General features: G+C 53.2%; 1 protein-coding gene across 3 annotated transcripts in view; it reads left to right on the top strand.

Moving 5' to 3' along the window:
• Nucleotides 1-799: 799 nt before the first annotated feature.
• The window catches only part of LOC101061644 (zinc finger C3H1 domain-containing protein), a 14,644-nt gene continuing 3,917 nt past the window's right edge, over nt 800-11,526 (top strand). The window contains exons 1-29 of one of the 3 annotated variants that reach the window (XM_029841796.1): nt 800-1,554; nt 1,910-2,305; nt 2,474-2,658; nt 2,737-3,139; nt 3,214-3,437; nt 3,511-3,634; nt 3,711-3,778; nt 3,852-4,040; nt 4,169-4,321; nt 4,700-4,837; nt 5,046-5,164; nt 5,255-5,392; nt 5,898-6,072; nt 6,174-6,302; nt 6,421-7,074; nt 7,184-7,287; nt 7,431-7,562; nt 7,628-7,749; nt 7,818-7,919; nt 7,992-8,111; nt 8,396-8,573; nt 8,647-8,833; nt 9,023-9,211; nt 9,284-9,521; nt 9,593-9,698; nt 9,826-10,024; nt 10,107-10,201; nt 10,273-10,377; nt 10,460-10,564. In XM_029841796.1, coding sequence (XP_029697656.1) covers nt 1,008-1,554; nt 1,910-2,305; nt 2,474-2,658; nt 2,737-3,139; nt 3,214-3,437; nt 3,511-3,634; nt 3,711-3,778; nt 3,852-4,040; nt 4,169-4,321; nt 4,700-4,837; nt 5,046-5,164; nt 5,255-5,392; nt 5,898-6,072; nt 6,174-6,302; nt 6,421-7,074; nt 7,184-7,287; nt 7,431-7,562; nt 7,628-7,749; nt 7,818-7,919; nt 7,992-8,111; nt 8,396-8,573; nt 8,647-8,833; nt 9,023-9,211; nt 9,284-9,521; nt 9,593-9,698; nt 9,826-10,024; nt 10,107-10,201; nt 10,273-10,377; nt 10,460-10,564 — 5,624 coding nt within the window. In that variant the 5' untranslated portion in view covers nt 800-1,007. Of the gene's footprint in view, nt 1,555-1,909; nt 2,306-2,473; nt 2,659-2,736; nt 3,140-3,213; nt 3,438-3,510; nt 3,635-3,710; nt 3,779-3,851; nt 4,041-4,168; nt 4,322-4,699; nt 4,838-5,045; nt 5,165-5,251; nt 5,393-5,897; nt 6,073-6,173; nt 6,303-6,420; nt 7,075-7,183; nt 7,288-7,430; nt 7,563-7,627; nt 7,750-7,817; nt 7,920-7,991; nt 8,112-8,395; nt 8,574-8,646; nt 8,834-9,022; nt 9,212-9,283; nt 9,522-9,592; nt 9,699-9,825; nt 10,025-10,106; nt 10,202-10,272; nt 10,378-10,459; nt 10,565-11,526 lie in introns of all 3 variants that reach the window. The other 2 variants (XM_029841794.1, XM_029841795.1) reach the window with 2 other exon arrangements.

Raw genomic sequence — 11,526 nt, 5'->3', positions numbered from 1 at the left:
AGAAACTACAGGGAAGGAACCTCTGAACCTTTTTTATGCAGTTTGTGATATTTTTAATTAGAAATTGAAAAGTGATTATATGATTATCTATTCTAATTACCTTTGTCCATATGCAACTGTGATAGGCTCCAGCATAAAGCAGTCAAGATAAAAAATAAAATGTATTTTGGGGACATTTCTGGAGTGTGTAGGCTTCGACCCGCAAGGTCAAAACTTTGAACCTATAGTGTGGATTATTTTTCCAAGGTTCGGCTTCCAGTCTACACTTTAGATGCTGCTTTGATATTTCAGCAGACTCCAATGTTGATATGACGGGTAAATTTTGACTTTGGACCTAATATTTCAATCACTGCAAAGGCCTGTGAAGAACAAGTAATAAAGCACTTTCTTATTTATTTATTTTCAGCAATTTTATCAGCAACTCAGTGGTTTATATTGCTAAAACCTCATATTAAAACTGCAAAGGATTAAAAGAAAATAACTCTCCCTCCCTCCCACCCTTCATGATTGCAAAGACTTCCCTTGTTTATACAGGGGAGCAGGTGTTCCAATGTGGATATATGCAGCACTAACAGACGTAGTGGTAGCTTATAGATCAAAGCTTGTTGGCTTGGATCTTAAAGGTAGGTGTCGTGATCAAAAGCCACTATGTTGTTTCATGATCAACGATCTCATCACCAACGTAATGAGCCATTCATTGCAAACGAACTAACAAACGCCGGGGGTCAAAGAGCTCCCTCGCAAGCGGATAGGATCGAAGCGTTGCACTTGTTATCACAGACCAGAGGGGGCGGTAGTGCTCCGTTAGGCGGCGAGCGCGCTCACGCTCCAAGTATCGCGAGAGTTGGGGTGAGGCGCTAGCTAGCGGAGTACGCTGCTGCTACCGCTCCGATAGTCTGGACATTAAATCAGATATTCTCGAATTGACAGATGTATCATTTTCAATCTGTTGACATTCGGTTTACAACCAGAAACGAGCGGTCGGTCAGCCTGGACCTTCTTACATCATGGATTTAAAAAGAGGACATTCCCCGAGAGAGGAAGGGGAGCTCGAAGACGGAGAGATCTGCGATGATGAACCCGAGGTGAGTCTGCCCATCCGGCGGGGGGATGGGAACAGGCCTGGTCGCGGCGCTCGTCTTCGGGCAAGAAAACCTCCCCAACATTCGCACAATATGCCGCATCTGGGTCACCAGCCGTTGGAATTTCGACATATGCAATACAACCGGCCTCGTGGACGCGGCCCTTTCCCACCGGCACCCCGTCAACAATGCGGCCCCAGGGGCACCGATCGACCCCCTGCCCCCCCACCGTGTCCTCTGCTGCCGCTGCCACCGTCGGTCCCAGCGGCGATGCCGGGATTTCCTCACGGGGACCCTTGTCCGCGAACAAGCGGCTTCTGGGAGCGGAGCCACAACGCCCTGGGCCGTTTTAGGCACCGAACATTGCCCAACAGTGGACAGGCGAACTGGAACCGGGGGCTCCGGAGCGGTGGAGACATCAGGGTTCCGCCCGGTCGTTACGGCCCCGGAGAGATCCAGGGGACCAGAAAACGTATCCTGCCCGAGTTATGGCCCCTGGTAACAGGACGTGTTGCGCAATAATGTTGTATATCAGGTAAGTAGCGTCAGGTCCTGGGTCAGGTCCCGGGTCGTGTTCATAAAGATACATTTGTGGTCCCGCTGGTGTCCACATGGACAAAGCAGTTTAAATCTCAACTGTCTTGTTAAGAAAGAGCACATCTTAAGTGAGCGTCATGTAGTCAGACTTTGATAGAGGGGAGAGGGTTATAAAGAACGTGTTAAACCTCTGTCACTAGGATTGTGACAGGAAAGAGGTGTCCAGATGTTGGGGTTCTTTAACGGGTTGGAGTGTGTACATCTTGTACTTTCCTCAACATGTAACTCAGAAAAGCCACAGGTGAGGAACCAGTTTAGGAAAGGGGCTCACTGTGTCTCCAAGCAAGACAACAGTGTTGAGGAGTCCTTTGAAGATCTCCTGTCCAAGTACAAGCAGATCCAGCTGGAACTGGAGTGCATCCGTAAAGAGGAGACCATGGCTCTGGAGCCCAAAGTGTCCCCTTCCATAGACCAAATCCCAGCCCACCCTGCCAGTGTTCCAGATAATAAACAGGTTCAGGTTGCTGTTCCACTCCCTGAGGAGTCACTCCAGGCGGAAGTGATCGAGAAGAAGGTCTTTCAGGCATTTAATATCAGACCTCTTAGACAGAGACTTCCTGTTTCTCCCCACCTGGCTGAGAAGTGCGACGACCAAGAGGACAAAGGAAGTCCTGCTGAAATGGAGGGTGAGTCCAAACAAAGTTGTTCCTGTTGTTCAAGTCTGTTTTTGTTGCTCACAATTTCTCTGAGAGGTGTCAGAAGAGAAGAAATGCATGTGCCACAAAAGGGGAAATGGAACAGACGAGCTGAATAACAGTATGCAAAACTTTTTTGATCTCACCTCCTGTGTCCAGTTGATGAAGAAAGTAAAAGTAAAGAGGGGGCAGAAGTGGAAGGTGCAGACAAAGAATTGGACGAAAGGAAAACTTGTCCGCTCTGTGCTGAGGGAGCCAAGAAAGACGAGAAGGCCACGAAGGCCTGCTCCTGTCAGAGTGACTCTTCGGCCTCCAGTGAGGACTCCGCCATCTCCTCCGATAAGGTGAGGCTGATGCCAGCTCATTGACGTCCTGTCTCCCACGACGTCCCAGGTTTAACCTTGTGTCTGTTTGGAATGGAGCAGCCACCAGTTGCACTGAAGGAGGAGGAGGAGCTGTCAGAGCTGCAGCTGCGTCTCCTGGCGCTGCAGTCGGCCAGTAAGAAGTGGCAGCAGAAGGAGCAGCAAGTGATGAAGAGGAGCAAGGACCGCATCACAAAGGTGACCCAGGAGAAGAACTCCAGTCCACCAGCAGCTGCACCCGGCCGCAGAGTCACCACCAGGTCCATCTCTTCTTCTTCCTCCACAACCACCTCCACACCTGCTGCCGAAAGAAGCAGAACCAGGTCCAAAACCCTGGACAGAGACAGAACCAAGCCCTCAATCAGACCTTCAGACAGAGAAAGACCCAAAGGCAGTTCTAAAGGTCTACAGGAGAGAAGCAGAGCTCCAGGAAAATCTCATCTGCTCAGGAAGTTTCTTCCAGGTGAGACATGAGAAAGCCAAGCAGATCATATCAAGTAAACCACGTCGTGTGATGAGAGATGGTTGTTGTTTCAGGCTCGGCAGCAAAGCAGGTGGTACGGAAGCAGCATCTGAGGACGTGGAAGCTGCAGCAGCAGAGGGAGGAGCAGAGGGAGCAGGAGGAAATACGGAGACAGGAGGAGGAGGAGCGGCGCAAACGGGAGGAAGAGATCCGCAGAATCCGGGACCTTTCCAACCAGGATGAACAGTACAACCGCTTTATGAAACTGGTGGGAGGAAAGATGAGGACGCGCAGCAGAGTAAGACCCCATCAGCCTCCTCCCTGCTGAACACATGCAGGTGAGCTTGGCTCAGCTCTCCTTTGACCTTCAGTCCACAGAAAGAGAACATCGTAAGTCAACAGGGAAGCCGTGCCTGGATGCCTCGGGGAACCTCTACCAGTACGACAACTATGATGAGGTGGCCATGGACACGGACAGTGAGGCCGGATCTCCAGGTGAGGGCTCCTTGGTTTTATGGTTGTGCTGCCTTTGGGTTCAGCCTCTAAACTCTGCCCTGTTTGCATGTTTCAGTGCCTTCCCCCACTCACACCCAGCTGCATGCTGACCATGCTGGATGCCTTCCTGGGCAGTTTGCAATGGTATGTTCCCCCCTCAACTCCTGTTCACTTGGAACTGCCCCAGTTTTTTCAGCATACATTTTCTGTCTGTCAGGACTTCTCTCAGCCTTTCCTGTCCACATTTTCTACCGGACCTCCCCCACCTCCACCTCTCCCACCTCCAGCAGACCTGTTGGAGGCTCCTCCCAAGCCTCCCTTTGCTGATGAGGAAGAGGAGGAGGAGATGCTGCTGAGAGAAACCTGTTTAATGTCTATGGTCAACAAGAGAGTAGCAGTAACTGAGGTCTGTTCCAGATTGTTTCTCCGCTTGACTTCCATGCAGCGGCGGGTCATGTGACAGCCCTGCGTGCACTCTAGGGCCATGTCTACAATCAGTCCCACTCCCTTGTCCCTGTGTTTCCAATTGTGCAGGAGCAGAGCTGTAGTGCTCCTGGATCTCCAAGCTCTCAGCCTCCCACAGCAGCACAGCCCCCGGCCAGAGGGAACCTGAGCACCGTCAGTCTGAACACGGTGTCTCATTCTAGGACCAACAAGTTTGGAGGACATCAGAGAGCTCCACTGGTGGTGAGAACCTGGTTCTGGTTGCTTTAAAGCTGCGTTGGATGGTGGTAATAGCTTCAAGAGTACTGTGACATCATAAGAGACTGACTCGGTCATCCAAAATGACACTCAGACGAGCCCAAATTTACTGAGATCATTATTCAGGATGGGGACATTTTCACCTTTCTGCGTCGGTGTTGAGTTCCACTCCATCAGTTGTAGCCAGTGAGATTTGAGGGAAGGAGCCTCACATGCTGTCAGTGATCATTTTATCCCGACCGTTGGAGATCCACTCGTGGATTGTACCAACCAGTACCGACCAGTAGAGATGCAGGTGTTCCTGTAAAATGGTTAACAGTCTTTCATTCCTGTGCATCTTTAATACGCCTTATTTTTCTCCAGCTGCCTATTCACAAAGCGGTGGTGGTCTCTCTCAAAGACTCCGACGACAGCGATTCAGATGTGGACAATGGCAGCTCCACTCCGATGGGGTTTGGGGGACTAGAGTTCATGATCAAAGAGGCCCGGCGGACCGCTGAGGTGAGTCCAGGATGGATGGAATATACAGATTTGACAGTAAGGATGGAATACCTGGAATCTTCCCGTTTTCACGGGGCCTCACCAGCGGGCAGGTGACCTCGAACCTGGGGGCGTCTGCAGGGGAGCAGAGCTAATGATCTGACCCGGAAACTTCTTTTCTCCTTTTTTCAATGCAGCAAATTGGGAGTCTTTGTGTTGTGTTTTCCAGGCAGCAAAACCTAAAGCAGCATCAGCATCTGAAAAAGAGAACAACCCAGTCAGAACGCCAGAGGCTCTGCCTGAAGACAAGAAGGTGGAGTATCGCCTTCTCAGAGAACAAATTGCCAGGTAAGCAAGTTTCCAGCCACCTCAGCTCAGAACCTAGATGTCAGTCTGACAGACGACACATAGAACATATCTTGGTTCTGTTGGCAGCAGGGAGAAGCAGAAGATGCTGAGGGAACACAGTGTGAGCACCAACCTCAACGCTGATTCCGAGTCTTTGCTGGGCGCCTCTGGGAAACTGGAGGCGGAGCTGAAACTAAGCGAGGCCAAGCAGAGACTGGACAAACACAGGTGAGCGCGGAGCTGTTGCACAAGCTGGGCGCACTAATGAGGTCACCAGCTGAGAGTCATGGCACTAATGCATCTGTGCACATTCGCTCCTGTGAAATGTTCTGAGAGACGGTGGCAGGTGGTTAAACTGAACTGGGGGAATCCTGTCCAGCTTCTAGGGTCCAGAGACGGGTTCTATTGGGCGTTGAACCTGTTTTTAAATCGTTTAACTTCCACAACGATTTCAATTATTGTGATCTATCGCACGTTCAAGCGTAAATATAAGTCATTTGCATTCCTGGTTATCTGCTCTTCTTTATTACTGTGTGTTTGGCTGTAACGTTGTGTTGCTGCCCTCGTGGCCACGTCGCTCTTGATAAGAGATGTGAATCTCTTTTACCTGGTTAAATAAAGGCTTGGTTGATGTGTCCTCTCTTCTGTGGGAGCTGATGATGGGACCCAGGTATCCATGACGCTGTTGCTGAATCAGAGCAGGTTGTTCAGTCTGCGTCTTTTCCTGCATCAGAGAGTTGCTGCAGAGGGATGAGGCCATCCTCCAACAGCTGCTCCAGCAGGAGATAAAGAAGAAGGAGTCTCTGAAGGCTGCGGAGGTGAAGGTGACCAAACTCCGAGAGCAGCTTCTGGCATCGGAGAGAATCGTAGGTGCCAACAAGACGTTGCTCAGGAAGCTGCAGGAGCAGGTCTGTTGGAAGCCTCTTTGCTCTGCGACAGTGTCTCACGGGGCCGTTTGGTGCCCAGCACTTCCTGTTGGTTCATGTGCGACCTTTGCGATGTCCTGCAGGTGCAGAGAGTCGAGCATCGCGTGACGGTCAAGAAGAGCCTGGCTGTCAGGTTTGAGCAGGAGCTTTCTCACGCTCAGCTGGTGGCCAACAGGGTGAACAAAAGGAAGATTAACTCTGGCCAGATGCTCGTACGTTACACAAACCTGATCATTTTGATTCATTTCTATCTCGTGCGTGACGTCTAACCCTAACCTGCTTAGTGTGCCCTGATGTGTGTGTCCAGTGCTGATTGCTTGTGTCTTCTAGGCCACTAAAAGGCAGCGTGTGGCAAACCTCAAATCTGAGAAATACTTCGAGGAGCTTATGGTCCAGAAACAGCGGCTGCAGCAGCTTGAGTCAGAGTACGCCCTCAAGATCCAGAAGCTGAAGGAGGCTCAGGCTTTGCGGAACAAAGGAGTCCAGCTGGACCTCCCGACAGAGCCGTCGGTCCGAACAGCCGCCTCTCCTGAGAGGGAACCCCGGGCTCAGATCCCAGCATGCTCCCCCCACTTTCCCCAGCCCTCCCTGCATGACCTGACCCTGGACAAGCTCAACCTGGAGAGCGATGATGTCTCTGAGGCGGATGAGCATGAGACGGAAGCTGCTCCTGCTGCTCCTGCTGCTCCTGCTGCTCCTGCTGCTCCTGCTGCTGCAGGAGGCCGCAGACACTCATTCCGTCAGTCCAGCTGCTCCTTCACTAAACCCCACCTGGAGCAGCAGAGCCTCGCCCCCGCCAAAGACAGCGGCCCTAACAAGACCTCAAAGCTGTCGGCCAGCCCTGAGTCTTCTGCAGAAATGTTCACTAAGCTTGATGTGGATGCTTTGAAGAAGAGGTACCAGCAGCTGCCCCCCCTGACGGAGGTGCTGCACGGGGAGTGGAACAGAGTGGTCCTGGAAGTGGAGCGCCTCCCAGTGGGAGAGGTGAATACATTCAGGACTCATTCCCTGTTGCTCCTGCTTTAACATCACATGCAGTTTGAAGTGGAAGAATCCCAATAACCCCCCCCCCCCACTCTTCTGTCCCCTGCAGCTGTTGCCACTAGAGGTGGATACAAACCAGTCTGGGAATTTTATGCTGAAGCCTGTTCCATTTAGTCCATATCACAGTCCTCTGCTCACCTTCAAGTCCTACAGGTAAACACACAATTGACTCTGACTCCAGTCTAGATGGTCTGGAAGGTCTGGCTGCGCAGGAATGCCCCCTCCCACCCTCACCCCGGTACGACTGGTGAAATGTGCTTGAATGATGAGGCTAGAGTGACGTATCTGTGTCTCAGGTTCAGTACCTACTACAGGACCAAGGAGAAGCTGTCTCTGCGCTCTGTCACCTACAGCAACACCATCGACCCCATGAAGTGCTTTTGTCGCTTCGACCTCACAGGAACCTGCAATGACGACGACTGTAGATGGTGAGATTGGCTCTTTCATGTTGCTGTCCTGTCACGCAGAGTCTCACGTGTCCTTGACCCGGCAGGCAGCACATGAGGAATTGCACAATGATCGGAAACCAGCTTTTCCAGGATATCCTGTCGTACAGCCTGCCTCTGATTGGCTGTCCTGAGAGCAGCTCCGATGAGGACATCCACGTCGCCACAGGTGTGTCCAAGACCTTTATTCCTTGTGTCTTTTGGGCTCCTCGTTAAGGTGTTAAATCTGTTTTGCAGAAAAGTACATGAAGAAGCTGTTTGGCACAAGCAAAGACCAGATGGGCGTGGACCAGAAGGCCGTGCTCCTTGTCAGCAAAGTGAACGAAAGCAAGCGCCACGGTGAGCGAGGGACCGGGTGTCCTCGTCCTCTGCCAGGTGTGTGCAGGCTGCTAAACTCTTGTTCTGGTGCAGTTCCTCCCTACACCACCTGCAAAGGCCAGAGGAAATGGAGGCCAAGGCCGTCGGTGCCCAGCAGCTTCGTTCCAGAGGAGGACACCAAAGACGAGAGCGCATCGGGGAACGTGGGCCTTGGTAAGAGTCAGGCTTAATATGTTAATGAAGTAGGTTAGAATTAAAAAAAGGTTACAAACATGATACTAAAGCATTTCAGGAGGGATTTTAAGGTAAAATCAATATGTTTCAGAAACAGCCAAAGCCTCTGAGGGTTGTTGAAGTAATAGTCTAGTCGTAACCAGGGGTTACCGATTGATCAGCGCTGGTCTTTGACCAGCAAAATTGGATTTCCATCAGTTGTTACTCTTGTCTTCCCATGAAAGTGGCGGTAATGAGCTTTTCTCCCATTTGTGCTGCTCCAGACGACTGTTCCAGGCCCAGCCTGCCCGCTCGGGACGTCTGCGTCACCTCCGATGACAAACGCTACTTTGTCAGTGAGACGGACGACATTTCAAATCTAGAGGCCAGTGTCCTCGAGAGCCCCCAAGACACTCAGCTTTGGATCAAATTAGCTTTTAAATACCTGAGTCAGAACGAGACGTACGTCAGCCGATGAGCCGCTGCTCCCCGAGGAGCTCTCCTCGATATGAAGCTGACCTTTGCTTGTTTGCAGATCTGCAGCAGAGTGTTTAGAAGCTGCCCTGAACACGTTGTCTCGGGCTCTGGAGACAAACTGTGACGACCCCGAGGTTTGGAGCCATTACCTGTCTCTGTTCTCCAGACGAGGCAGCAAGGAGGAGGTCCAGGAAATGTGTGAAATGGCTGTGGAGCACGCAGCCAACTACCGAGTGTGGTGGAACGTGAGTCGGGCTTCTGGGCCTTTGATTCTCCAGCTGCTCGCTGCCTCTGTTTAATGCAGCTTAGCTGTCCAGCGGCTGAATGTCCAAATGTGTCTCTTTGGTCGGCAGTTGTGTGGCGGTAAAAACCCAACGTGTGAGATGTAACCGCTTAGTTCTGATGCTACTCTTGTTTCTGGTCTCTCTCTGAAGTATTTGAACCTGGAGAGCTCCTTCGATGGAAAGGACGACGTCTGTGAGCGCCTCCTACAGTTCCTGCTGAGCGATGCATCGTCCGCGGCCTCGGACAAACATTCTTTCCAGCTGATGGAAGCCCTGCTCTACAGAGTTCATCTGAACCTGTTCACGGGCCGGCTGGAGGCCGCTCTGACCATTTTACAGGTGCGACAACACCGGAATGGTTCCTGCTCATTTGAGGATATGGTAAAAGTCTGTGTGTGTGTGTGTGTGCAGAACGCTTTAAAATCAGCCAGTGACAGAAGCTTGGCGGAGCACCTGACGGCCAGCGACCGTGCGCTGCTCTGGCTCTCTTACATCCACCTGTCAGAGTTCGAGCAGTTGCCCAGGAGCTTGTATAACCCAGCAGAGAGCGGGCCGTCCCGGCTGGTCAGCAGGGAGCCCTTCCTGCTGCCCTGGAGGACGGCGCAGGACATCAGCACGCCCCCCCACACGCTCGTGGCTCTGTTTGAAGGTAGAGAGCAAGACCACACGCTCAGGTGCACGTCTCCAGTGCTGCTCATGATGCTCCGCCCCTTCCTGCAGATGCTGTCAGTCAGTGCAGTGATGAGGCGGCGTCTCCGAGTGAGCGGATACGGGCGTGTCTGCCTCTGCACACAAACCTGATCCTGCTCTTCAGACTGCTGGAGAGGTGTGTGTGTGGGGGGGGGGGGTGAGGGTGGGTGTGTGTGTGTGCGTGTGTGTGTAGATGTTGGATGCAGTGGGTTGGATAAAGGTCCTGTGCGCTGCTCGACTCCACGTTGGTCCCTTTGCCTCAGGTTCGATGAGGGTGTTGCTCTGTGCGAGTCTCTGCTGGAGCTGTGTCCCGAGTCGTGCACCTTAAGAGACGCTCTCGCCGACCTTCACATCAGGAACGCCAATGGAGAGCAGGCGGTCAGCATGTGGCTCCACGCTCTGGCCGAGTGTCCCAACAACGCCGAGGTCTTCTATCACTGCTGCACGTTCCTCATGGCCCAGGTCGGCCCCCTCTGGCACCAGTCTGTTCTGAGGTTGATTATTGAGCCGTTTGAGTGTGACAGAAACTTGGTTCTCTTTCCAGGGGAAGTCGAGCGCCATCCCTCCTCTCTTCAGAGGTTTCATCTTAAGTCTGTGTGAGGACCAGAAGAGTCAGAAGAGACCCATAGATGTTCTGAGGTAGTGTGTGTGTGTGTGTGTGTGTGTGCACGTGCATACTCGTGTACTCAGCGGCCTGCTGTTGTCCTCAGACATATCCTGGGATTTCCCTCTGAGGAGCTCCTGAGCGGAGGCGTCATGCAGGACCTTCATGACCAGCTCAGACAGCAGATGGCGTATCTCCACCTGATACACTGGTGTGTGGGGGGGTGTGTGTGTGTGTGTCTCCTTTCTTCGGCCTGTTCACTAATGTTGGGCGGGTGTCCGGTTGTTCCGTAGTCGCTGGCAGTGGCTCCATGGCTCGGTGGAGGAGACGGTGGACGCCTTCGAGAGGGCGCTGGGCTCCAGCGTGCAGCTGCAGGAGCTGTGCAGGCTGTGGACAGAGTGAGTGGTGGGGGGGGGGGGAGGGTGAGAGGGTGGGGATGGTGAGAGGTTGGGAGGGTGAGATGGTGGGAGGGTGGGGGGGGGGAGAGGATGAGAGGGTGGGATGGTGAGAGGTTGGGAGGGTGAGATGGTGAGAGGGGGAGAGGGTGAGAAGGTGAGAGGGTGGGATGGTGAGAAGGTGAGAAGGTGAGAGGGTGGGATGGTGGGAGGATGAGAGGATGAGATGGTGAGAGGGGGAGAGGGTGAGAAGGTGAGAGGGTGGGATGGTGGGAGGATGAGATGGTGAGAGGGGGAGAGGGTGGGAGGATGAGAGGGTGAGATGGTGAGAGGGTGGGATGGTGGGAGGATGAGATGGTGAGAGGGGGAGAGGGTGGGAGGGGGAGAAGGTGGGAGGATGAGAGGATGAGATGGTGAGAAGGTGAGAGGGTGGGATGGTGGGAGGATGAGATGGTGAGAGGGGGAGAGGGTGGGAGGATGAGAGGGTGAGATGGTGAGAGGATGAGAGGGTGAGATGGTGAGAGGGTGGGATGGTGGGAGGATGAGATGGTGAGAGGGGGAGAGGGTGGGGAGGGGGAGAAGGTGGGAGGATGAGATGGTGAGAAGGTGAGAGGGTGGGGATGGTGGGAGGGATGAGATGGTGAGAGGGGGAGAGGGTGGGAGGATGAGATGGTGAGAAGGTGAGAGGGTGGGATGGTGGGAGGATGAGATGGTGGGAGGGGGAGAGGGTGGGAGGGGGAGAGGGGGAGATGGTGGGAGGGTGAGATGGGTGGGAGGATGAGAGGGTGGGAGGATGAGAGGATGAGATGGTGGGAGGGGGAGAGGGTGGGAGGATGAGATGGTGGGAGGGGGAGAGGGTGGGAGGATGAGAGGGTGAGATGGTGGGAGGGGGAGAAGGGGGAGGATGAGAAGGTGAGAGGGTGAGAGGTGAGATGGTGAGAGGGTGGGATGGTGGGAGGGGGAGA

The sequence above is a fragment of the Takifugu rubripes genome, chromosome 9 (assembly GCF_901000725.2).
Source record: "Takifugu rubripes chromosome 9, fTakRub1.2, whole genome shotgun sequence".
NCBI lineage: Eukaryota > Metazoa > Chordata > Actinopteri > Tetraodontiformes > Tetraodontidae > Takifugu > Takifugu rubripes.
Note: the sequence above shows the minus strand (reverse complement) of the source record. Positions and strands in the feature narration are given on the sequence as shown.